The 26,983-nt window shown below is 35.5% G+C and overlaps 1 protein-coding gene across 1 annotated transcript in view; it reads left to right on the top strand.

Annotated features, from left to right (window-relative positions):
- Positions 1–10,247: 10,247 nt before the first annotated feature.
- LOC145296281 (uncharacterized) overlaps positions 10,248–26,983 on the top strand; it is a 54,950-nt gene continuing 38,214 nt past the window's right edge. The window contains exon 1 of the mRNA XM_080142478.1: positions 10,248–10,474. Coding sequence (XP_079998604.1) covers positions 10,409–10,474 — 66 coding nt within the window. The 5' untranslated portion in view covers positions 10,248–10,408. The remainder of the gene's footprint in view (positions 10,475–26,983) is intronic.

The following is a 26,983-nucleotide window of genomic DNA, read 5'->3' as shown; positions in this document are numbered from 1 at the left end:
CAGTTATACCGTAGCTGGAGATCTTGTGAAGTAGGCCTTTATGCCATACCTTGTCGAAGGCCTTTGATATGTCAAGAGCAATTGCCCTGGAAAGGAAGCCTTTGTCAAGAGATTCGCTAATCCTATGAGATATAACCGTTAGCACATCTGCGGTTGATCTTGCAGAACGGAAACCATATTGCGTGTCACTAAGAAGGTTATTTCTACTGAGGTGGTTGACTATTTCTCTATTTAATATGGATTCCAGCAATTTACTCATGACACACAGGAGACTTATTGGTCTGTACTGAAAGGGAGATGACTTATCACCTGAGTTCTTAAATACAGGACATACTGATGAGACTCTAGGGTGTTGGAAAGCACTTCTCCTTAAGGCAACGTTTAAACAGTTTCGTAAGTATGGGAGCAAGTTCTGGTTGAAGCTTTTTTAACACTATAATTGGGATGCCGTCAGGGCCAGTAGCTTTACTGGAATCAAGGTTCTTGATTAGCTTGGCGACCTCATGCACAGATATTTTTATGTTACCTAGCGTGTTCTGTGTTATAGGAGGAAATATGGGGAGTTGATGGCCTTCGTCGCATAGGGTAGAATTTGCTGCAAAGTTAATGGCAAATAGTTTGGCCTTGACTGAAGCTGAGGAGATGACCTTTGGTCTGTTGATAATGGTTGGGATAGAACGCCCACTTCTGTTCAGGATCCTATTTGTTATTTGCCAAAACTAGTGGAAACCAAGCCACTGATCAGCTACTTTGGATTTAACAGACTGGGCATATAGCTCTCTTGCATTTTTTATTACTCTTTTACAGTGGTTGCTGGCGTTCCTGAAAGCAGCTTTAGTCTCAGTGCATCTATTACGTTGGTAGCTATGGAAAAAGTGATTTCTGTGCACGATAGCAGCAGCACATTCTGGGGAGAACCATGGCTGGCTGGTAGGTTTTTGTTGGAATGTTTTAGATGGTATGAATCGGTCTATGCCTACGATTACCCATTCGGTCAGGTCTGATACTATAGAGGACATCATTTTTAAACATGGAATGCAGAGGTAGATCAGATATAAATGTACGGAAGCTATCCCAATCAGCCATGGAGTATCGGTATACAGTACGGTGAAGGGGTACGTCTGGGGACTTATTACATTTCATTTTTATCTTAACTGAGTGGTCGGAGGATCCTAGAGGAGAAAGAACGGAACATGAACATAGCTCAGGGGAAGTTGAGAGAAAAAGGTCTTGAAGGCTTGCATATTGACCTGTAGTATCAGGCACACGGGTGGGCTCGCGAACAATCTCAGTGAGGTCATAAGCAATGGCAAAATCATGACAGAACCTCCTCTCATCGTCCGTCTTATTTGAGTGGGTCAGCCATTCCACATTATGGACGTTGAAGTCACCACAGATGTGGATGTTAGCCGAGGGGTGTGCAGACAGGATGTGGTCTATTTTCTCAGATATGCTCTTAAAGATAGTAATTCCGCTGTTGTGGGGTCGATAGAGGGCAAATATAAATGCAGTGGTGTAAGCAAGTGCAACCCGGAAGCACATATAAGGTAAATTAGGATCTTCTCTGGAGATATCCCTGCCACATGTTTTCCTTTTGCTGGATACTCGCTTCTTTAATGGCTTTTTTTTTTCCACAAAATTAGCAGTTGTTATAGCACTTTCTCCCAGGCTTTATTGCATGGGCATCTGCGACGCACTTTGTGTGTTTTGTATTGCTTCCATCTGTTTCAATGTTGCCTCTTCTTCACTTCACTACGTGACATGATCACCCAAGCCAGAGTAGCCAACAAGAGGTATTGCAGAGAAAACAGAATAAAGCGAAGTGTATACTCTATCCAGTCATGAATTTGACGAGGAAAGCTTACCCAAATCAATAGGCTATAACAGTTTCTCCATTTTTATTTACTGTTTTCTGATTTGAATAAATGTGGTCATTGGTTCCCATGGAATACAATTGTTTGTTTTCAGTTGAGAGCCTATGTACTTGCAGACGACGCTTGTCCATGGAAATTTTATTGTTGGCATCATGTCATCCGGTTTGGCTAAAAACATGGCTAATCTTTAGTGACCTTGATATTGTCATTTCGTTGCTAGCTTTGAGTGGGGACTGTGGCCATCGCCCCACCTACTTATCCTTGATTTAAAAAAAGCTGCACGAACGATTTTACGAGTCTGGCAAAGTTTTTGAAATGAGTTAAGAAAAGTCAGAACAAGTTGCAGGCAGTTGGGCCAACGAGATATTTCGCCCTATCAAAGAACTAAAGTCATAGCTCAAATTTGCAATTCTGACAACAGAGTCACTGACAAGAAACAGAAAGATCGGAGTAATAGAGAAATAGCTGGAGAAAATTACAAAGGCGATAAGTTGACCAGATAATTAATCCTTATAAAAAGATCAAGACCATAGCTCAAAACTCACACTTCGTACCAACGTCACTCAAAACGAAAGGAAGGAAGATACTATAGAGATGAAACTTCCCCCTTTTTTTCGTTAAAAATAAATATGCTGTCTATTAGTCGTGTGCAGTTGATTTTAAGAATAGTGACGATAAAGAAAAGTGGCAAAAAACATTTATGATAGTTTTCTTTTTAGTACATGGTATTTTTTGTTTATTTTTTTCTACACTTTATGCAAATTGTTTTCAGATTAGTCGCTTTATGACGGTACATACCTAGTGTTAAATTCGTCTGGTAAATATTTCGTTATTTACTGAAATGGCAAACGTGACTCGGTCGCGATAAATCGTATCAAACCAGCTTTTAGTGAGAGCACATCAGATTCAGTACCTACGGAAACTAGTTTTTCTGATCCAGACCCTATTAAGGTGTATGATTCAGGACCTGTCATCACGCCCGATACAGAACTTGCTATCGTACCTACTCCAAAATCTGTATTTGCTCCTGCACTTAAACCTACTCCTCAGACACCTGGTGGTGACTGTAATGTACACTTTCCTGCTCCTTTAGTTATACCCACTCCTTGCACGGCTCGTAGTGTCCGTCGTCTATATTTTTCTCGCAAGTACGCAGACTTTGACACTTCCTGAACATGTTTCTCCTTTTGTTAACCTACATCTACATCTATGCCTTCATTTCACTGAATTGTTCCTAGCTGGCTCAGATGTCTCCCCTTTATTTAATCAGTTATATTTTCTAATACAGGTGCCGAGACCAACATCAGCCTTTTCTATATCTCTCTTCCTCTCATTTTTCTCTCTCTCTCTCTCCTCCTCGCCTGAGGCTGACATAAGTAGACGCTTTTGATTCAGCTCCCCAAAATGTATACAACGCACATAAAAAGTCTCTCAAAGCAACACGGACCATTTTATCTTGCCACAGATATTTGCACAAAGACTTACTAAGGGAAAATAACACGCATATAAACTTTAATACACAATCACTAATGTTTTGTTGCTGTATCTTTGCCGTCACATATAATAATCATGGGTATTTTAAGTAACGAGCGTTGCTTATTTCCTTTGCATGTTCCGCTACAAAGGGACTTCTCTTTTTTTTTCTTTCCTTCTGTTTTAAAATATCCGTTTGGTAGAGATCTTTTCCAGCGATCTTGAATACAACAGAGATGCAACACAATCAGCATGGGCGAGTGATTCTTTAGACAACAGAAACACAACTCATACCGTGTAGAGAAGTGATCCTTTTTACAATAGAGGCGCAACACAACGCAACGTGTTTGAGTGATAATTTTAGTCATAGAAACGACTGACAATGGTTGAGAGAATTTTGGGTCTTCTTAGACTCAGCGACCAGTGTCCTCGAGAGGTCGTTGCAATTTCAATATGTATTCGAACTCGAGTGTATATATTTGAAAAACTCTGTTACTAAGTGGGGCTACTTTCAAAGACGTAACCTCTACCAAGCCATATTTGATGTCCTTATTAGAATGTAACCCTTACTAGGTCATATTTAGTGTCGTGATCCAGGACTTGTGACTCCTGTAAGGTAATAACTATGTTCAGGAGGTAATGATAATGGTTGCCCAAATTCAAGGTCTGATGTCCAATGTTTTTAAAAAGATAAGCGGTCTCAGTAATGACAACAAGTGCAGGTTCTTCTACACAGAAGTAGAGAGTGTGAGCTGCTGTGTGAGTGCTATTATACAATGTGCTACAATAGAGCGTGTAAATATATTCAAGTGAAAATCTGTAAAAATCTGCATATCCGATGTAGCAGCAAATCTTGGGAACATATACCAGAAAGAACAGTTGAAAATAAATCATACACCATCCATTATAACTATGAAATTTCTACAGCTACATACCTAGAAAACGGAGCTGTTAAGCCGGATATATTGATATGAGATATGTGAGAGTAAGTAGCAACCCTTGTTGTAGTAAGTTTCTATAATGATGCTGGTTTAACAGAGGTGAGTGGGAGATGATTACGAAATACCAAGGCCGTGTGTAGACATGATAAGAAACAGGAATCTGATGACGATCTCCGTCATTTAAGTAATTATGAGAGCAACTAGATTCACTAAAAAGTATTTAAAAAACTACTTGACAAATATAGCCAGTAAACCATGTACCATGGAGATTCATACAAATGTACTATTAGAATCTTTGGCGATTAGAATCTTACAAAGATCTCTTAGTTGTAATATATAAGTTGCAAGTGAATGTTTAACATCCGGTAGAATGCCTCATACCCAACTTGAATAAAATGCTAAGATTTTTTTAATGAGATATACAGTTTATGATGATCAATATTCTGGAAGCTCCGCGTTGCATAGTTGGAAATAAGTCATACTTTTAATTATTGACCAGGCAACGCCGGGTAACCTGGTCGATTATTAGTATTATTATTAAAAAAATAAATCAATTATCCACCACCTACTAAAATCTGCATATTCAGTGTAGCAGCAAATCTTGGGAACATATACTAGAAAGAACAGTTGAAAATAAGTCATACACCGTCCATTATGACTATGAAATTCCTACAGCTACATACCTAGAAAACCAGTTAAGCCTAATATATTGAAATGGAATAAATGAGAGAAAGTTGCAACCCTTGTTGTAGTATGTGTTTCTAACGATGCTGGCTTTAACAGAGGTGAGAGGAAGAAGATTACAAAATACCAAGGCCTTGTATAGACATGATAAGAAACGGGAATCTGATGACGATCTCCATCATTCAAGTAATTATGAAAGCAACTAGATTCACTAAAAAGAAATTCAAAAACTACTTAGCAAACATATCCAGTAAATCATGTTCAAAAGAGACTCATACAAATGGACTTAAACTGACGATTAAACTCTTACAAAGATCTCTTAGTTGGAATATATGAGTTAACAAGTGAATGTCTAGAATGTCTCATAGCCAGCTTGAAGAAATGATAAGAATTTTATTTTATGAGACACCATATTCATATACAATTTGTTGTGGTAAACGTTCTGGGAACGCTGAGTTGCGTAGTTGATAATAAGTCATACTTTTAGATATTGACCAGACAATGCCACTTAATCAGGTCGATTATTATAATTATTAGAAAAATAAATCAATTATCCACTATCCACTATGACTATGTAATTCGTACAGGTACGTACTTAGGAAACACAGTTATTAAACCTGACATAGTAATATGGGACAACAAGGAGAAAAAAACTTTATTAAAAGTTGGTGTCCCTAATGATGGTGGGTAAAAAGGAGAGAAGAGAGAAAATATAATGAAATACGAAGGTCTTGTGTGCGATGTGAAAGGATAATGGAGTCGTGTGGAGATTTCCATCATTCCAGTAATTATAAAAGTAACCAGAGTAAGGAAAATGTATTTCAAAACCTACCTGGAAAATATACCTGTTGAAGCAAGTGCAAGAGAGATACAAGCAAATAGACTTAAGAAGGTGGTTTGAATCTTAAAAAAGACATCTTGTTTAAAATGTATGAGATAGTGATTAAATGTCTGGAATTTAGTAGGATGCCCTATCCCAAGATAGTATGAAATGATAAAATAAAAATATGTTAGTAATCATAAGGACCATTCATGGAAAAAAACAAAACAAAAAAACTGTATGTATGCAATTATCACTTAATGTACAAGGCAGACAATTGAGAAAACTTCTAATTAAATTGTGTCCCTTTTGGCTCAGCATATTTACCAATAATTCTGGTTAAACATTTATCCTCTACTAGCCTGGGTGTTCGGCGGCTCAAGGATGTTTGGAGGTGTGTATTGACCAAAAAAAAAAAAGTGGAAGTAGGCAGGCAGGTAGGCTCGAACCTGTATCGCAAAGGTGGAAAAGAGCATGGAAAAAAAAGTGAGGTCTTTGCTGTTGCGTCCATCGTTGATGATGAAGGGATTAATGTTTTTTAGCTAATTTTTCGATATTTTTCGTCCGAAAGAATGGAGCTTCAAAATGATACCGATCTATGAAAATCAGTTGCCTCTGTTAAAAGTTTTTGGCAGACATACAAACATACATGCATACATTCATTTAAATGCAGATGAAATTTATATTATAGATGATGATGATACGAAATAGTTTCTTATGGAACCTTTATGAACTTATATTTAACAACATTGATTTGATATATAGTTATATTTTAAATGTATACATTTACACTTTATAAATGTATACTAAAGTAACAAACAATTTAAACTTTTTATGGCGAATAAACAATACGAAAAAAATAACACTCTTCCTGATCTTCATCAATGATCTCTCTAATCATATTCTTAGATCATTCATAGGCATTTATGCAGACGACACCACAATCCATAGCAAAAAAATCAAGGCCAGTGATAACCAATATCTTTCTGATTCTCTCTCTTCTGATCTTGAGCACGTGGTGCAATTGGAAAAAAAAGTGGCTGGTTTATTGTAATGCATAAAAACCAAGCTTATCTCTTTTCATTATAATCGCTCTGACTTCCATCAGGCTCCAATTGAAATGAATGGCTGTCATCTTGAGGAAGTGACATGTCCTGACAAGCGCCTGGGATTGACCTTCACTCTAGATTTGTAATGGAACACATACATAAAATCTGTTGCCAAAATCGCTGGAAAAATGGTTTGATCATTCTACTCCTCCAATACGTATCTCACTGCTGATACAATCCTCTATCTGTAAAAGAACTCTGTATAAGAGTCAAGCACGTTCTATGTACTATATGTACTGGTGCTATATCTGGGCAGGAGTTGCCGTGATAGATTTCAAACTCGGCTTTGAAATCTAGTAGGTAATGCTTTCCTCTTCCCCGTGGTCTCTTTCAGACAGAAGAAACGTTGGGAGCCTGTCTCTGATCTATCGTTATTTTCATGAGAAGTGCTCTATGTTATCTCCTTGCCAGACATTCAGAAAAAAACATTCAACTGGGTATATCTACGATCCAACAATTTCCCCAACTCTGTATCTATGCCTAAACCTAAACGTAGATTTCATGAACAATGCTTCTTTACTAGAACTGCCCGCCTATGAAACACTCTTCCGCTGGCATGCTTTGTGACCATCTACAAAATTGTAGCCTTTAAGTCGAATGTAAACAAGTTGTTGTTGAACCGTCCCCTTAAATAATCAAATTCTATCCAACTTGTACCATTAACGATTACTAGACTACTACCTTATATTCACTAACCATTATCCTCGAGTGGCCTTTGGGCCTTGATAAGTAAGTGACTCCGTAGTAAAAAAAATGATAGCTGTTAAAAGTCGTGTGAATTCAGAAAAATGATTGGCAGCTACCAAAATCAGTTGACGTCATAAACGATGAATGTTAGTTGCTAAAAGCTGTAGATGTGTATATTTGTTTAAAAGCAGCAACAGCAGCAGCAGTTAGTAACTGCCGGCTGCTGCTGCTGCTGTTCATCAACCAATGTTGATTATTAAATTATACCTGTATATTATATTGAGACTATCTGGCAGCAATCGTATTTATTACTTCTGACGCCAGTGTTACATTGTATGGGAGAGGCAGGCTTAGTACAAGACACTGGCTTGCGTTGTAATTGGAAGAGACACTTTGTCTGGCACTGGATGATGATGATGATGATGATGATGATGATGATGATGATGATGATGATGATGATGATGATGGCAATAATAAATAATAATAATAATGATTCTGATTTCGTTTATCAACGTATCCCTGGAAAGGGATGACATTCATTTCCAGAGGATTTCTCTCAATTCCGGCTTCAAACCAGGAGCTTCAAAGATCAAGAGTTTTCCTAAAAATGTTGGTGGTACCTACAATAGCAGAAGTCTGAAGGTCGCTTAAAACATCGGGGATTCGTAGTCTTTTTAATTGTCCTTCCAGACGACTTGATACTACCCCTACTGCGATCGGGGTTATTTGTTTTTATACCCCGTGTATATGCCTTATCTCCAAGGCCAATGAAGCATAATTGCTCCACTTCGTTTTCCTTCTCTCTCATATTCCTGTCCCAGGGTACTGAGAAGTCTACAATCTGCCACTTTTTTGAAACCTTGTCAATGACGACCAAATCCGGACGATTATGTTCCAATTGCTTGGTCATTATGACACTTTTGTCCCACCATACCGTTACATTTCCATCCTCACTTGTTCTAACTTCATCAGGTACCTCCTCAAACCACTTTCCAGCACAGTTCACCCCAATCTTTTTACAGACGTCCCAATATATCCCGAGTCTTTTGTGGTACTCTCTCTGGGCTAATCCACTACACCCTGCTGCAAGGTGCGCAAGTCACTATGAGGTCTTACCACAAATCCGGCATTCTGCAGCAACTTTCTCTCCTAGAACCACTTTTTGAACAATCGTGTTCCTAATGCCTGTTCTTGTGCTGCAGAAACAAAAGCTTCAATACTTTTAGCCAGATACCCAGCTCTAAACCATTGCCATGATCTTTTATCAGCCACTTCTGCTATATCCTAGAAGAAAATAAATTGAAAGATATAGACAGGAAAACAAGGAAAATAATGATAATAAATGGGGCTCTTCACCCAAAGAGCGATATCAATAAGTTATATGTGAAAAGAAAAGAGGAAGGCGAGGACTATGTGTAAAACGATGTGTAAAAGAAGATAAATAACTTGAAAGTTTATGTCCCAAACTGTAAGGAAAAGTTTCTAAAGTGTGTATCAAAATTTAAAAAACTGCAAGAGAGCAAATTAGTAAGAAGCAAGGAATTTAAGGCAATAAATGAACTAAAAATGAAAGACAAGTGGATTAAGAAGAAAATGCGTGGTTAGTTAAGTAGAAATCTACCAGAGACAGTTGACAAGGAAAAATCTGGTGATGGTTGTCAAAATGTGATTTGAAGGTTGGGACAGAAGCCTTTATATGTATCGCGCAGGAATAAGCACTCAGGACAAATTATGTGAAAAATCACCATTGATAAAGATTGAGAAGAGAAAGCAACTAGCCAGACATCCGCTGGACGAGTTTAATGAGGACTGGGAGCTTGGGAAGACTTGTTGCCATTCAAATTCTAGTGAAGACCAATGGTAATCACCAACATGAAATCAATCATAAGCTCCAGCTACGATAACGCAAATCTATTTTCATAGGTTATCGACAAAGGTTGAGATTACTGGAAATCTGGGGAGACTTGTTGTAACTCAGACTTCAGAGAACACCACAAGTTGTTCTCAAAGAGAAATATTTGATGATGGCCTCTCTGACTATTTCTAGTGAGTAAATAATAATAATAATAATAATAATAATAATAATAATAATAATAATAAAAATACTACTACTAATAATAATAATAATAAAAATACTAATAATAATAATAATAATAAAAATACTACTACTACTAATAATAATAATAATAATAATAAAAATAATAATAATAATACTAATAATAATAATAATAATAATGATAATAATAATAATAATAATAAAAATACTAATACTACTACTACTACTACTACTACTACTACTAATAATAATAATAATAATAATAAAAATCGATGTGAATTTATCAATTTATTAATTAAAAAAAAATGACAAAGAAACTTAGAGACCCTGATTTCTGAAACTTTGATGATCCTTTCTATGGCTGAACCAGACAATACTTCATTCCACCAGAAGAATTCCTAAAACCGCCACAATGATCCCTGATTCATCGGATGGACAGTCGGGTCTTTTCGCATTTTTGACGTCGTCAATAATAATATTATAGAGAATCATTGAAATAATATCTTAGCAACAATTTACATTATGACGTCATGCAATGCATGTTTGTTTCAATTTATTGTGCGATTTTCATTCCAATATATTTCTTGGCAGTGTTCACAACGATTATCAAAAGCGCAAACTTACCTATATACTACTTACCTATCTATCGATCTCTCATATTCATTTTTATCTGTATACAGTTTTTTTTTTATTATAGTTATTGTTACATTAAGTTGTTATAGTTTTTGTTATTGTTATAGTTTTGTGTTATAAATATTTTGAAAATGGACAAGCGACCATCCAGAGAAAAATCAAAAAAAAGTCGAAAATCTCCTTACAGTCGTCGAAGGGTAAGTAAAATCATGGATTCAAGAAAAAGAAAAATTATATCGTTCTTCTTATATTTTCGAATCGATTTCAATCATTAAACAAGAGTTTTTATGATTTAAAAGCAAATATATCTACTGTTTTTACTATAAAAAAAGGTTTTAAGATGAAATAATTTTCTCGCGTTGATTTTAACAAAGGTGACTTGGGCTGTCTCAACAGCAGACGGAAATAACCAGAAAATGTTGACCGAGAGTTCCACAATTTTTAATGAACGCGCTGTCTATATTTAGATTATATATATGTATTTTTTAATAATACACGTAAATAGATGAATATAAGGAAAAGTTAAAAGTTGGACAATTTCAAGAAGTTTTGTAAAAATTTAATAAATTAAAAACCCTATTCGCAAATCAATTGTAAATGTCATTACTTTCTTCTTACCAAGGAAGATGTGACAAAAGGTCCGAAGGTGGGGTTAAAAACTTGCGATTCCTAAGGTGAACTATGGATCTGCAAAAAAAGCCATGAACAGACAGACCTCTCAGCATTTCCGGATATGGGTGCCTCAGGCTATAGGCAATAAACAAAACTTTTCCTTAAAGAGATAATGCCTGGGAGAGTAAACATCTACAGAACCATACTTCATCTGGCAAAAAAATAAAGGGTCTGGTCCTAGAAAGTTAGCCCCGAGACGGCCAGATTAAGAGTTTAAGTGAACTTTGTTAAATATGACATGATATTATAGAGGATAAGTTAATGGAGGAGACCTTAGCAACGTTCTTCATTATGACGTCATCCATGTGTGTTTTGATTTATTGTGAGCATTAATTCTGATCTATATTGTGCGGTGTAAAAACAATTATCGACCTCACAAATGCGTAATTCAATAATAATATCGTTAATTCGAGAAATTAATTTTTGATCCCTCATCCGTTCGTCTGTTCGCACTTTTCTCAATAATTACACCTTGGAATTGATTTCTATATCATTTTATTTGTCTATACTTCGCGATAACCCATGGGCTCTTTAGAGCTAATAAAACACTCTAATTTTGGGACTATTTGACTATATTTGTCAAAAATTTTCTGTGTATGCTATTTAGCAGTTTGGCATATGCTGAACTCAAATTTAAATATGTTAAGACCTTGGTGATTTTGGAGGTAAATGGGGCGTGGCAAATGATGGACTTGGTCATTTCTTTTTCTGCAAGATGCAGAACTCAAATTTACATATGTTAAGGCCTAAAACTGCACCGTTTGTTCATTTTCACCAGGATTTTTTTTTTTTTTTTTACATAGGCATTTGGAAGATCATTAATATAGATCAGGAAGAGGGTAGGAAGAGGGACTCCAGCATTAATACTAAGAGCTTCTGATTTCTGCCCATCAACCACTACTCTTATGAACCTATCAGAGAGAAATGATTTAATAACTGAGAAGACATTTCCAGCTATACCATAGCTGGAGATCTTGTGAAGTAAACCTTTATGCCATACTCTATCAAAGGCCTTTGATATGTCAAGAGCAATTGCCCTAGAAACGTAGCCTCCGTCGAGAGATTCGCTAATCCTATGAGATATAACTGTAAGCACATCTGCTGTAAATCTAGCAGAACGAAAACTATATTACGTGTCACTAAGAAGGTTTTTTTTTACTAAGATGGTTGATTACTTCTGTATTTAACACAGATTCCAGCAACTTACTCATGACGCACAGGAGACTTATTGGCCTGTACTGTGAGGGAGATGACTGATCACCTGAATTCTTAAATACGGGGAATACTGATGAGATTTTCCAGGGTGGGGAAGCAATTCTCCTTAAGACAACGTTTAAACAGTTTTGTAAGGATGGGCGCAAGTTCTGGTTGAAGACTTTTGAGTATTATAATTGGAATACCGTCAGGGCCGGTTGCTTTACTGGAATCAAGGTTTTTGATTAGCTTGGTAACATCACGTACAGATATTTATATATCACATAGCATATTTTCTGATAGAGGAGGAAATATTGGAGGTTGGCAGCCTTGGTCGCAAAGGTTAGAATGAGCTGCAAAGTTCTTGGCAAAGAGTTTGGCTTTGTTTGATGCTGACAAGATTACCTCAGGTCGATTTATGAGAGTTGGGATAGAGCACATGCTTCTGTTCAGGATTCTGTTTGCTATTTGCCAAAACTGGTGGGAACCAAGCCGCTGCTCAGCTACTTTGGACTTGACGGACTGAGCATACAACTCTCTTGCGTTCTTTATTACTTTTTTACAGTGGTTGCTGGCAGTTCTGAAAGCAGCTTTAGTTTTAGTACATCTATTACGTTGGAAGCAATGGAAAAAGTGATTTCTGTGCGCAATGGCAGCAGCACATTCTGTAATGAACCACGGCTGGCTGTTAGGTTTTTGCTGGAATTTTTTCGAGGGTATGAAACGGTCTATACCTACAATTAACCATTCCGTCAGGTCTGATACTATAGAGGACACATCCTTTTTAAACATGGAACGCAGAGATCGATCTGATATAAATGTAGAGTATCGATATACTGTACGATGGAGAGGTACATCTGGGGATTTATTACATTTCATTTTTATCTTAACGGATACAACTGAGTGGTCGGAAGATCCAAGTGGAGACAGAACAGAAGCTGAACACAGTTCAGGGTAAGTTGTGAGAAAGAGGTCTAGGAGACTTGCATACTGGCTGTCAGAATCGAGAACACAGGTGGGCTCGTGAACAATTGGGGGCAAAATGGTGGAGAAGGGGGCAAATGCTGAATTTAGTAATTTTTTATGCTTTATTCACTGTGCACTCACGGGGCACCATGCATGCTTCATTTGTTATTTCTTCATATTGATCTCATTAACATTAACTTTATGGGTTTATTTCATAACGTTTCGTAAATATATGATTTTTTTTATTGTTAACAACATTATGGTGCTTTAATTTCATAAAAAATAGCAAAAATAATTTTATGTGTATTTTTTAAGCCTTAAAATTATAGCTTTAGCAAAGGTATTTTGTTTACACGTAATAATACATTTTGTCCTATATTAAAAATATTAAGTTCTTTACATTTTCTGATCGTTAATTAATAAATACTGAAAATTTTGTTAAAAGTAGTGGGTTTCCTAAATTTTGGTGAAATTAGCGTACATTTTTTGGTGAAATTAGCATACATTTTTTGGTGAAATTAGCATACATTTTTTGGTGAAATTAGCATACATTTTTTGGTGAAATTAGCGTACATTTTTTGGTGAAATTAGCATACATTTTTTGGTGAAATTAGCATACATTTTTTGGTGAAATTAGCATACATTTTTTGGTGAAATTAGCGTACATTTTTTGGTGAAATCAGCATACATTTTTTGGTGAAATTAGCATACATTTTTTGGTGAAATTAGCATACATTTTTTGGTGAAATTAGCGTACATTTTTTGGTGAAATTAGCATACATTTTTTGGTGAAATTAGCATACATTTTTTGGTGAAATTAGCATACATTTTTTGGTGAAATTAGCATACATTTTTTGGTGAAATTAGCGTACATTTTTTGGTGAAATTAGCATACATTTTTTGGTGAAATTAGCATACATTTTTTGGTGAAATTAGCATACATTTTTTGGTGAAATTAGCATACATTTTTTGGTGAAATTAGCATACATTTTTTGGTGAAATTAGCATACATTTTTTGGTGAAATTAGCGTACATTTTTTGGTGAAATTAGCATACATTTTTTGGTGAAATTAGCGTACATTTTTTGGTGAAATTAGCATACATTTTTTGGTGAAATTAGCATACATTTTTTGGTGAAATTAGCATACATTTTTTGGTGAAATTAGCATACATTTTTTGGTGAAATTAGCATACATTTTTTGGTGAAATTAGCATACATTTTTTGGTGAAATTAGCATACATTTTTTGGTGAAATTAGCATACATTTTTTGGTGAAATTAGCATACATTTTTTGGTGAAATTAGCGTACATTTTGATCCTTCTCTTCACTTAAAAATGTGGAGAGAGGGATCAAAATGTATGCTAAATTTTGCGTGACCTCATAAAAGATGAACAGTAGTTGCCCCAAAACTGTAACAGTTAATAGGAAATGGTTAATTGTAGTTGCTAAAAGATGTTTGTTTGAAAGCAGCAGCAGTCAGTAAATATATACTAGCAGGAGTGTACATTAATGTTGCCCAGTGAAAATATGACACAAAGTCAGAACACATTTGTTAAAGGATCCCCCCTCCTGAAAATACATTAAAATACAGTTGTTAGTCGGGAAGAGGGATACTGTCAAACCTGAAAAATTGCGGGCACTGTTGGCTATGGCCAAAATGAAATCATTTAGCTTCCAATGTCGGACATTGTTTGGCAGTGGTAGGTAGCAGAAGCCACTGGCTGTAATTGTCAATACTGATGGTTACTGAAGATTAGTGCTAGTTTATGGTGGTTATTTGTGAGTACTGACCTTTGTTGGCATTTACTGGTGGATGTTGGTTGCTTTTACAACTGCCACGGTCCGTTCCCAACATACTCTGTTGGTCACTGCCAGCCATGGACTGCTCTTAAATGAAATTGAGGCAGTTATTTGCATTTACTGCTGAGTACTGAGGAGCACTGGTTTCCTTTACAACTCTTGATCATAATCAGTGTCGGGCCCTATTGGACAGCTCTGAAATGAAATAGGCTATGGTTACTGTCACATTTTGACGGGCAGGCACTGGCAGGCAAATCACATGTTTTCAAATGTCAGGCACTGTCATACATGGTGGCCATTGCTCCTTTAAGTTAGTTACTGTCACTTCATGGCAGGAATGAGCACTGGTAGATACTGCTGTTTTTAGGCTGTTACTGCTGCTTTGAGGAACACGAACCATGCTATTTTTTTAATGTTCAAGTTAAATGTAACTTTATATGGTATACTATTGCTCCTCCTCCTCCTCCTCCTCCTCCTCCTCCTCCTCCTACTACTACTACTACTACTACTACTACTACTACTACTACTACTACTACTACTACTACTAATAATAATAATAATAATGCTACAATATCTTTTTATTAAATTGTTAGGTGAAAATACTGAATAGTCATGAAAATTCATGTTCAGTTTTCCAACTAAGCACTTTTAAAAAAATAAAACTCACAGTTTTTAGAATGAATAAAAATGATAAAAGATACAACATTTTGTAAATTGTAAGGTGAAAGTATAGAACGGTTGTAAAAATTTGTTTTTGCTTTCCACCTAGGCACTGCTAAAATAAATAGGACTGTCATATTTTCAGTAGTAGCTTTACTAATAACAATGCTCATAATAACAACAAATAATATAAGTATTAGTATGATACAATAAGTCGGGAATTCAAGAAGAGTGGCTTGGTTTGTCTGTGTCATGAAGACGTTTCTGGAACGGCTAATCATACCTATCAATGGAGGGGTTAATACACCAGCTACTTTTTCTTCGAGCATTATGTCGTCATCTTTACTTGCAGGATCTTGCGCTAAAATTAAATGCTTGAAAATAGAATTTTTTTTTATTTTAACAATTTTAACTATCTTAGCAAAAAATAACCTTATTAGTGACATGGGAGGTTTCATGTTTTGACAAGCTTTTGAGCTTGACCTTTACTCCTGATTTGAAATGGGACACAGACATCAAATCCGTTGCCAAGGCTGCTGAAAAAATGGTGGGATCCTTCTATCGATCCAGTAGATATCTCACTGCTGATGCAATTCTCTATCTATATAAGAGCCCGGTACGCCCAAGGATGGAGTACTCTTGCCATATCTGGCCAGGAACTACTAGAAAGGACATCCTGCCTTGGTAGAGTTCAAAATAGACTTTGTAGCCTCATAGAGGATGCCCTTTTCTCTTCCCTGAAACCTCTTTCTAACAGAAGAGATGTTGCGAATCTATCTCTGTTTTATCGTTATTTTCATGGCAAGTGCTCGTCTGAGCTCCAGTCTATGGCCCCCCCTCGCCAAACTTTCACGAGAAATACTTGTCTAGCTGAAAACACTATCAATAATTTCCCCCACTCTTTATCTGTGCCTAAACCTAAATATAGATTCCATGAACAAAGCTTCTTTCTTAGAATTGCATGAATGTGGAACTGTTTTCCGTTTGCCTGCTTTCCAGCTGACTACAATATGGTTGTCTTCAAGTCCAACGTAAATAAGTTCTTGATAAGCTGTTACACTTAAGTTAACAAATTTACCAAATTTCCATTACTAACAATTACTATATTGTCCAATTGACTACTGTACACTCTTTAATCCTTATCCTCGAGTTGCGTCTGGGCTTTGATAAGTGGTGATGTCTATGTAAGAAAAAAAAACTGAAGGAGCATTTATAAGTTGATCCGTGTGCATCTGCAATGGCATTCAGTCACCCAACTCTTCACGTCAGCTGTGGATGGAATCCAAACCTCAACTGATTAATCTCTCCCTCATTGTGAAAACGAGAGAAAGAAAGAGACATACCCGACAGGTTGCTAAATCCCACCTCCACACTGTAGAGATCCCTAGATGTAAAAGATCTTTCTACTCCAGAAGCGCTAGACTTTGGAATTCCATTCCAGGTCCCTGCTTCCCCAAATGTACTGACGTGCAGAAGTTCAAGTGTAACGTGAACCGACATCTTGCTGCCCAAATCCCTACATAGTACCCCAGTAGTTGTTGCCCCTGATAGTAGCCCCCTACACCAAAGTGGCAATGTGCCTTGTTTGGGGTGAAAATGTAATTAAAAAAAAAGACTTCGAGAAAGAAAGAGAGAGAAGAAGGGACATGCATACCTAACGTAGGGATATTGTTTAGTTTTACAGGCTTCAGCTGATGAGTTTGTTTGGTTTGACCTTTGAAACCAACTCCGAGGGCATGCGTTTTGTAAACGACTGTCACTCTTGGCTCGGATCATATCTGATTGACAACAGTTACTGAAGTTGCCATGATTTTTCAATAAGCAGTCTTCTCGTCTCCCCACAAGTACAAGTCTGGTACATTTTTTATTAATTCGGGAAGCCCCAACTCCATGAAAAGGGATCTTATCATTGTGCCACATTTGTCCCCTTTTGTGATTTTGACTCCATTTGCAAATGTCATAACATCTGTTTGCTGAAACAATGATTAGATTTGGGAAATCTCATTTTCTCTAGATCTAAAGTGAAATCTCATTTTCTTTAGATCTAAAGTGAACAATTAATATTTTTTTACAAAAAGAAAAAATGAAACATCAAAATAAGAAAAGAGAAAAAAATAATTTAAATACTGTTCTTTTTTTCTCTTCTTAAATACTGTTCTTCTTGAATACTGTTCTGTGAAATACTTCTCTTCTTAAATACTGTTCTGTGAAGAACAGTATTTAAATTATTTTTTCTCTTTTCTTATTTTAATGTTTCATTTTTTTTTTGTAAAAAAGAATATTAATTGTTCACTTTTTATAATATTCATTTCATTTCCAACTCTTAGGAATATTTCCTGTCATTAAAATGGGCAGTGAAAACGCTATTCTACATTTTGCATATTTTGAATATTTTACAAACATTCTGGAGAGGACACTTTAAAAAACATGAGAACGTCCGAAACGCACTAAATTATTTCCATTATTTAAAAAATGAAAATATGAAATAATAAAATAAGTATAATTGTTGGTGACCCCACTCATATATATTAGACAAAACAAAATATACATCGATGCTTACGAATTTATTTGTCAGTTCAATAAGAAAAAACATCCTCAGGAAGTAGGGATTATAAATACTGTTTATAGCTATGCATTTTGAAGCCTAATACTTCTTATCAGAAGAGAAAGGATCGACGTTACAAATACAGGAAAAAGCTTCCTAGCTTAGGAAGGAAATGTTACAATAGCCAAGATAAGAAGGAGATAATAATAGAGAAGAGAAAGAAGCCGAGAGATTTATATCGAGCCCATAAAAATAAAAAATATTAAATTACAATAATATATTTTTTATCTTTCATTTTTTTTTTTCATTTATCTTTCATATTTTTTGTATTGTCTGTCTTGGATATTTTTTTGTATTTTATTATTTTTTATGTTTTATTATTTTAGTTTTTGTATTTTTGATAAAAATAGTGGATGACATATAGGAACTTTGCAGGCCTAAATATAGAGTTAAAGATTTTGACCAAAATTTCAACTTATTATCTTGCATCGCCTAGTAAGCCCTGAACAGACTTGTGCTGTTAAAGGCCAGATGATCCAAGATAACTTATGCCTGATCATAGAAAAAGTCGACACTGAAACTATGATGATCAATTTAGATCAGTTCAAAGCATTCAGTGCAATTGACCATCGCTACTTGAAGGCTTTCTGTCTTCAGTTAGATTTGGTTTTCAGTTTCGCTTCTGCATTCGACTCTTGTTTGCAACCCCTATGAACTGATGGAGGTGAATAGTATAAGATCAAAGTTTTTCAATTTGTTCAGATCTATTTGTCAGGGATGTCCAGTCTTCCAAGGGATTACTTTGATGCTTGCATCATGATTAAGTAATCCACCTATGCCAATGATGCTACAGTGTTTGTAATGGGCAATGCAAATATCAAAGTCGTCAACATGGAAATAAGAATGCATGAACAGGTTACAGGAGCCAAAATTAACTTTGACAAATCTGTTGGCCTACATATTCGTGCCTGTATGTTGGTATCCTCCAGGGGTTCTTTGGTTAGACGGATGGTCCTTGCAAATTTCTCAGTGTCTGGTTTGGTCCTGATCTCTAGTTGGATAAAACAGTGTTCGAAGTATTGAAAACAAAGGTCGTAGTTCAACTGTAGTGTTTGAGAAATCTTTGAAGTGAAGAGTTGAGATGTGTACTTCCCACATTTATCCTTTCATTCTTTACAATTTTTTAATACTTCAACTCCCAATAATCATTCTACTTGCATTAGTGCGGGCACTTTTTAAATTCTTATGGCTAGGAAAGCAGACTATGGTCTGTCAGAAGGTGTTATCTACATCCGTCTGAAGTCAGTCTGGAGATGCCAACCATTGAAAATCATCAACATATGCTTTGCCTAATCTACCTAGACTGAATGTGTAGACGTTTTGAGGGAAACGGTTAATTCTGGAAGGAAAACACCAGAATGCCTTTCTGACTTTGAACCAGGGGCACGTACATGAGAGAGGCATAGCAGTTACCTTGGAACAAGTGCTCTCTTAATCATGAGTGTCGACAGTCCTTGCATCTCATTTCTATGGTTGATAAAAAGACTCTGTGACAGTCAAATGTTGTGGAAAATTATATTGGGTTATGCTGAGGATCTGCTGGAAGCGATACGATTCAGGAGTTCAACAAAAAGCTTTTCGCAGCAGGCTTAGCAGAAACACTGAAAACAAAAAATCCTATTGGAGATGGATGCGCAAACAAATAAATCCATTCAAGCAGAAAATCGTGTGAAGGAGATCTAGAAGCAAAGAAAAGACACAGAACTGGTTAGAGAGCTGAAAGGGATATAGAAAATGAAGTCAAGATAATACCAATAATCCTAAGAACACTAGGAACAATACCAAAAAAAAAACTCGAAAAACGAATGGAAGAAATTGGAATGAAATGAGAGAGATGGCTGAGAAGATACAGTGGATAACAATAATGAAATCAGCTAAAATATTAAGGAAAACCCTTGTATGTGAAAACTAATACAGATGAGCCAAGAAAACTGAAACTGTATAATCGTAAATTAACTCCTCCCTCCACCAAAAAATAAGAAATTATAGTGGTGGCACCAACTGGCACCACACCAAACAATTTTGAAGGGTCAGAAAAAGCACTAACCAGACCTCCACTGGATGAGTGCAAAGATGATTCAGATCATGAGAAGGCTTGTTGTCTCCCAAATTCCAGTGAAGGCATATGGCCTTTGCTAACGAGAAATCAATGAAAAGAGTTTCGCTTTATGACGTCATCCTAAACGATATTAGTAATGACTATGACGTCATCCATGTGTGCCATTGGCATTTGCTTTTTCTCTTGCGAATATTACAGACGTTTTTCAAGTTCTATATAATTAATATTTATCTAAGATTTGTTTTTTATCTTGTGAATAGTGATTATCAATTTGTATATAATTAATATTTATATTAAGATTTGTTTTTTGTCTTGTGAATAGTGATTTTCAAGTTCTATATAATAATTATATTAAGATGGGTAAAATACACTTAAAAAAAAGAAACAAAAAGCCATATAGCAGACCGAAGGTAAGTAAATTTGTGGATTCAATCATTAACCAACAATTTTCATGATTTAAAAAGCAAATATATTGACTTCTTTTATTGTAAAATGAGTTTTCTAGATGAAATTATGTTTTAGTCAGACACCTTATGTACCATTAATTTCCTTAAAATGTATTAAAAAAACTTACTTTCCCCGTTAAAAATAGAAAACAAGCAAACAAGAAAAATGGCACTTATTTAAATTACGGGCATTTTCTGGCATATCATGTAAACTGCTGGAATATGCTGAAAAATTCTGAGCCAATGAAAGACAAGAGAAAAAAGTAAGACAATGTTTAAATGCGCACAAAAAGAAGAAAAAATGATTTTTTTTCAACTACTTTATTTAATGTAACAAAGTTTTAACATTGCAAAAAATATGAAAAACAAAAAGTTAAGAAAACGCAACTTCAAAGAATTGTAAGAAAAACGTTGCAACTATTTCAAAATGCATTTATAATTGTAAATTAAAGAAAATGAAGTTGTTTTGTTTAATAAAAATTACAATATCTTCTCATTTTACATATTTTGTTTAATAGTGTCACAAATTCTAAGATGAAAAAGGAACTATCTCCCTCAGCACAATTATAACGATTACAAGAGTGTCAAATATTTATTATCACTAACCCTTAGTCCAAGTGGCAATGTTGTAAAAGATGATATCATACTACTTGATAGATGCAACGAGAGGAGAAAGAGATACATGCAGTTGGGAAAACGTTTATTCTGGTGTTTTCTAAAGAAGAATTCCTTCAAAGTTTTAGACCGATGTTAGAATCTTTTTGTGCAACAAGGATTTCTCATGTTTCTGAATTTTTTAGATGAGAATTAGTAATTCGTATTATTTGGATTATTTGTACTAATCCTCCCATCTTCAGTGTTATTCGTACAATGTTTCAGTCGATGTAAGTTCCAACTTTCTTCAGGTGTATCTTGTCAAACGCAGAAACCTTCCAATCAAACTTGGGAATGTTCACAAAATATAAAACAAACCCTTTTATTTGGTACTCGTGCATGTTAAGAACCAGATATACCTCTGCATCTGCTCGGCTTTTCTTATAACATGATGTCACCGCTCAGCTTTTTTTCCAATAATCTGACGTAAGATGCCGATCAGTCAATCACAACATTCAGTAAAGTAGTAGATGTAAAAATTGGAAAGAAAAAACTAGTTGTTACTTGGAAATTAGTAAGAGTAACAATATGGCTTTCTCAACATTAAAAAACAGCTTGAAACCCTGATGAAAGTGATTGATTTTTGTCAGGAAAAAAAACTTGATATCAAGGAAAATGAATTGCACATATTGTGTTAATTACATCTTGGCGAGGAGAGTCTCTTTGCATCATGTATGTTGGTGGAGATGCACAAATGCAAGTTGCAGGAAGTGGACATCTAAAAGAAGTGGAACTTTCTCTCATCAAGCCAAAATCACCATTGCAACCATCCTAAAAATATATACCTATCGGCCTACAATATGACTACGTAGGAAAACCTAATACAAGAATATTGGGGAGCTTCCTTCCATTTTCACAACCTTTTCTCAGCCTATTTTGCCAGCGTCTGTTGACCAACAATCGACAGAATATATTCCTAAGGGAATAGTCCGACCTCCTCCTAACAGTTTCCTCCTCAACAAACAAATAATAATAAAAGAAAAAAATAAATATACTGTTGTTTATCTCATCCTCACAGAAACAAATTTTAAAAAACATGTAAATATTACATTCTTGCAACATTTTGGGAAAAAATACTTATAAAAGATACTTTAAAAAGAAAATTTTGACTTTCATGAACTTTCTTTTTTAAAAATTATTTTTACATTTTGTTTGCAAAAGATAAAAATATTAAATACTTGAAAAAAATTATTTTTCTATGTTTTCTTTGAAAAAAAAGTTCTTACAATGATTTATACTTTTTTAAAACCTTTTCTAACAATTTTCTTTGAAAAAAAAAATTTTTTTGGAAAAACATACTTGAAAAAATATATAAAATAAATGCATAATTTGTTTTGAAAATAAAAGCAACTCCTGACCCTAACCCGCCCCGGCATAAAAAATGTTTGTTATTTATTTATTTTTTAACAAAAAAATGATTAAAAAACAAAATTACGGTAGGTTGTTGTCTTTTTTTTTTTCTATGATTTCCATTAATTTATTTTGCTATGTTTTTGTTTGATACAATTGTTAATATTTTTTCGGCAATGCTTAACATAATCCAGAGGATGATGGCATGTTCGGGGCAAAGTTGAGTGAATGCTGAGATACGCCCGGTTCTAATATGCACAAATACCCTTTATTTAATCTACGGCAGCTGTGATACCCAAAATACAAAAAAAAAAAAAAATCGCTAAACTTTGCATGAATGGTAGTCAGCAAAAAACAGTGTGACGTCATAGAGAATGAATGGTAGTTGCTAAAAGCTGTGGTCATTAATGCTTGTTTAAAAACAGCAGCAGCCAGTACTTTCGTCATTGGCATCCATTGATCATGTCTGATCTTGGTCTTCACTGAAGGGGGGGGCTGGTGGTGGGCGTTGCAGTTGTTCTTTGCATCGAGCTCGCTTCTCCTGCCATGACTGATGAAGTTTATCCTCGCGTCTTTTGACGCCACTGGTGATCTGGTGCTTCTACATATCACACTGATCAGCAAGTTACTCACAATTTCCAAGGTCTTTGCCAAACTCTTTCGTCTCTTTTACACAAGTCTTTGAATTGAGGCCGAGGGTGACTCCTGTTTCGCTTGTCAGTTCTCTGTAGTCTTTTGGGATCCTGCAATTTTGCATGTAGCAAACATGTCCAAGTTGAAGCTGATGCAACAGTATGTACTGGGCACATCGATATGTTCAAGGACCTCTGTATTAGTGATGAAGTCTGAACATTTGGATCCTCCTCAGGTTGTGCATGTGAAAGATGTGAAGGTGCTTTTCCTGATGTGCTTCCAGCATCCAGGACTCACTGCCATACAGCAGCATGCAAGTCTTATACACCGCCATTTTGGTATTGATTGTTAACTTGTACACACTCTGGGGCCAATAGTGACGAATGTGGAAGTTGCATGGCCTATGCATCGATTGACCTCTAGTCCCATGTCAAGACTGTTACAGTTAACCCCAGCTAAGTAAACACTTCCATGGCTTCAAGTTGGTATTTGTTGATGGTGATTGAAGAGGGGAGGGCAATGTCCTGGTTCATGATATTAGTCTTTGTCAAACTGAGGGTCACTTGAAAGAAACCATAGGTCTTGAAGAAGTAATGCATGAGGAGTTGAAGTTCCACAATGCTATGGACAACCAGTGCAGCATTGTCTGCTAACAGAAGGTTATGAATTAGGACCTTCCGGATCTTGTTTTGGTCTTCAGTCTGGCAATATAGAATTTACCATCTGAATGTTTGTGGAAGTAGATTCTCTCTGTATAGTCACCAAAGGCCTAGTTGAGCATAATGGCAAAGTAGATACCAAACAGGTCAGGACAAGCACACAGCCTTGCTTCACGCTTCTCACGTCAAAAGGTAATGATATTGCTCCATTAGATGAACAATATCCTTCATGCTCACGTGAAATAATTTGATGAACATTCGATTCTGTCCAGAACCTGGAATAGGCTGTTTCTGGCCACATGACCGAAGGCCTTAATGAGATCATAGTAAGACAAGCAAACATATGTAGAGACCTAGACGATTCATGTAGATTATGCCTTCATGTACTTTAAAGAACCCCAACATCTATTAAACTGTAGGAGAGAAATAGCGAACAACTGTGCTCACAGGATAAAATTTACTCTAGGATAGAGATACAAAATAGTTTTAAAATTAACAAAAACAATAGAAAATAAACAAATAAATAAATAAAATAAATAAACATGCATATACATAAACTATCACACATACACATATATATATATATACATATAACATATAAAAAAACCCAACTTAACCTAGATTTAAAACAGGTAAAGACACTAGATATCAATGCTAAATAGCACACACAAAGGAACAGGTCAAACGGAGGTCAAACGGGCCTTTGTCCTGTAGGTGCCTGCTTATTGGCTGATTAGGAAGGGCGCGGTGGATACTAGAAAGCTGATTGGCTAACTAAATACTCAATAGAAGGTGCGTATGTAAAAACGTGAGGTAATCACAAAATTCGCGCATAAGCCTGATGAATCGTAGAGTGGATGAAACGCGGAATATTCAGTGTAGCTTAATCGCCATATATATTTTATAACTTACTAACTAGCTCTACCTACGTATTGAGCACTGTTGAAGTAAATACTTAAAGTTTACACATAAATTTATACTTTCGTATATTAATTTTATGTGAGTAAATGAAGTAGTTATTTGAGATTTTTTCTTGCTCTGACATTAATATTAAAACTCTACTTTTTTATTTAAAAATTATTAAAACCAAACTTCTTCATGCATGTACGAGAGACCACATATAGATTAACTAATTTGTATATTCTTTGAAAAACGTACTTTAATTAATTAATTATTAACTTTTTTTATGGTTTCTTATTGACTGTTGATTTCATTTAATTATTATGTCCAGTTCTATTCGTGCATAATTTCTACATTGTGTATAATTGCATAGCATTTAGAATAAAAACATTCTAGAAAACACACATGTTCATATATATAAACTCCTCTCTGAATTTTTGGTCTCCAGACTTGAAATTTAATATATAGGAGATTTAAACCTGTGTAACACTTTAGATTTGTTTTTTAGCTGGTAAAATAGCTGCTAACAGGTCAAAATAAAAAAAAATTAACCTCGTCCTGGGATAAATCGACTATACCTGTTTCATTCTGTACATGTGTTAATTAAAAGTTATAGGTGAAACAATATTACTTTTTGCAATTTTTTTGTTCCTATGGATCTAGGACATGACTGGAGACCTAAGTTATATTTTTTTTATTACTTTGGAAATCACTACTATGTATTAGGTACAATATAATAATGAATAGAGAATCTGCATGAATTAAAATACAATATTTATGCATCTTTTATGATATATAAAAATGACCTTGTGTGTGTGTGTGTGTGTGTGTGTGTGTGTGTGTGTGTAGAAAATCTCCACCAAACAAAAGATTTGAAACTTGATATATAGGGGATTTGGACCTGTGGAACTATTTTGTTTTAGGTTTTAGCCTGTAATATTAGCTGATAAGGGATTAGAATTGAAAAAAACAAGCAGTTGACCTTGGCATGAGTATGTCAAATAAAGCGGTTACTTCTGTGCATGTGTAAAAACAAACATACATAGCTTAAAGTCGCTTAATTTTTAACATGTCTTATCTATCTGTCGATAGCTCAAATTGTAACAATGCTGGAGGACTAAATAATGAATTAGACTGAAGCACTAAACGTTTTGGTTTCGATTCTAGCTGATGGACCCTAAGTAATATTATAATGAAAGAAAATATAATATTTATGCATATTGATTGTAATGTGCATCCAGGAGACAAGCGCCTGCGTGTTTGTGTGTTGTGTGAGTACGTAAGAGAGACGGACGAAAAGGAAAGACTTACCTCGGGACCGGCTCAGCGTCGCCGACCGAAAATAGAGAAAGAAAGATCAAGATGGCGGCCGCCGTCTTTTGTAAAGGATGATATCTCGCAAAGTCACATGAATTCTCGCAATATGCAAATTTAGCCGTCCTGCAACGGCCATAAAGGCGGGTGATGGAAAGATGTTGGGAGAGCGATGATTGACTTGGTCGGGAATCGTGTTGCTGTTGCTTCTCGTGCCGTGTGGGTGTGAGCATATCTTACCGTTATTGGGACCGTTCCAAGTAACCGATTGTTGGGTCCGTTCTGAGTAACTGTTCGCGTCCGTCTAGGTACCTTGCTAGTTGGATTCCGTGCAGAACCAGTGTTTACTGGTTATTGAATTGCTTTACGTTGCTGCAACATTACACATCTACAGAGGGCGTAGTACTTTTAAAGGATTTTCCTTATACATCTACAGAGGGCGCAGCAATTTTAAAGGACTTTCCTTACACATTTTCTACATTAATATATATACATGAGAAGTATTAGGCTTTGAAATACCATGGTATAAAGAATACTCACTTACCCAACACCCCTAATTGATGTATACCCTTATTGAATAAATGAATAAATCTCTATATATTTATATATAGTTTTTATACCTTTATTTTCCGTCTTTATTTTTACTTCTACTATATATATATATATATATATATATATATATATATATATATGAAAAGTTTCTGAAATTTTTTTCCTTTTTTACATTTGTTTGGTGCGATCATCTGGTCCACATCAGAGGGTGCTCAAGAACCTCCCTTCAACAGATAGAAAT

The sequence above is a fragment of the Euprymna scolopes genome, chromosome 16 (assembly GCF_053919585.1).
Source record: "Euprymna scolopes isolate OS-2025 chromosome 16, ASM5391958v1, whole genome shotgun sequence".
NCBI lineage: Eukaryota > Metazoa > Mollusca > Cephalopoda > Sepiida > Sepiolidae > Euprymna > Euprymna scolopes.
This window is presented reverse-complemented; position numbering and strand designations above follow the sequence as displayed.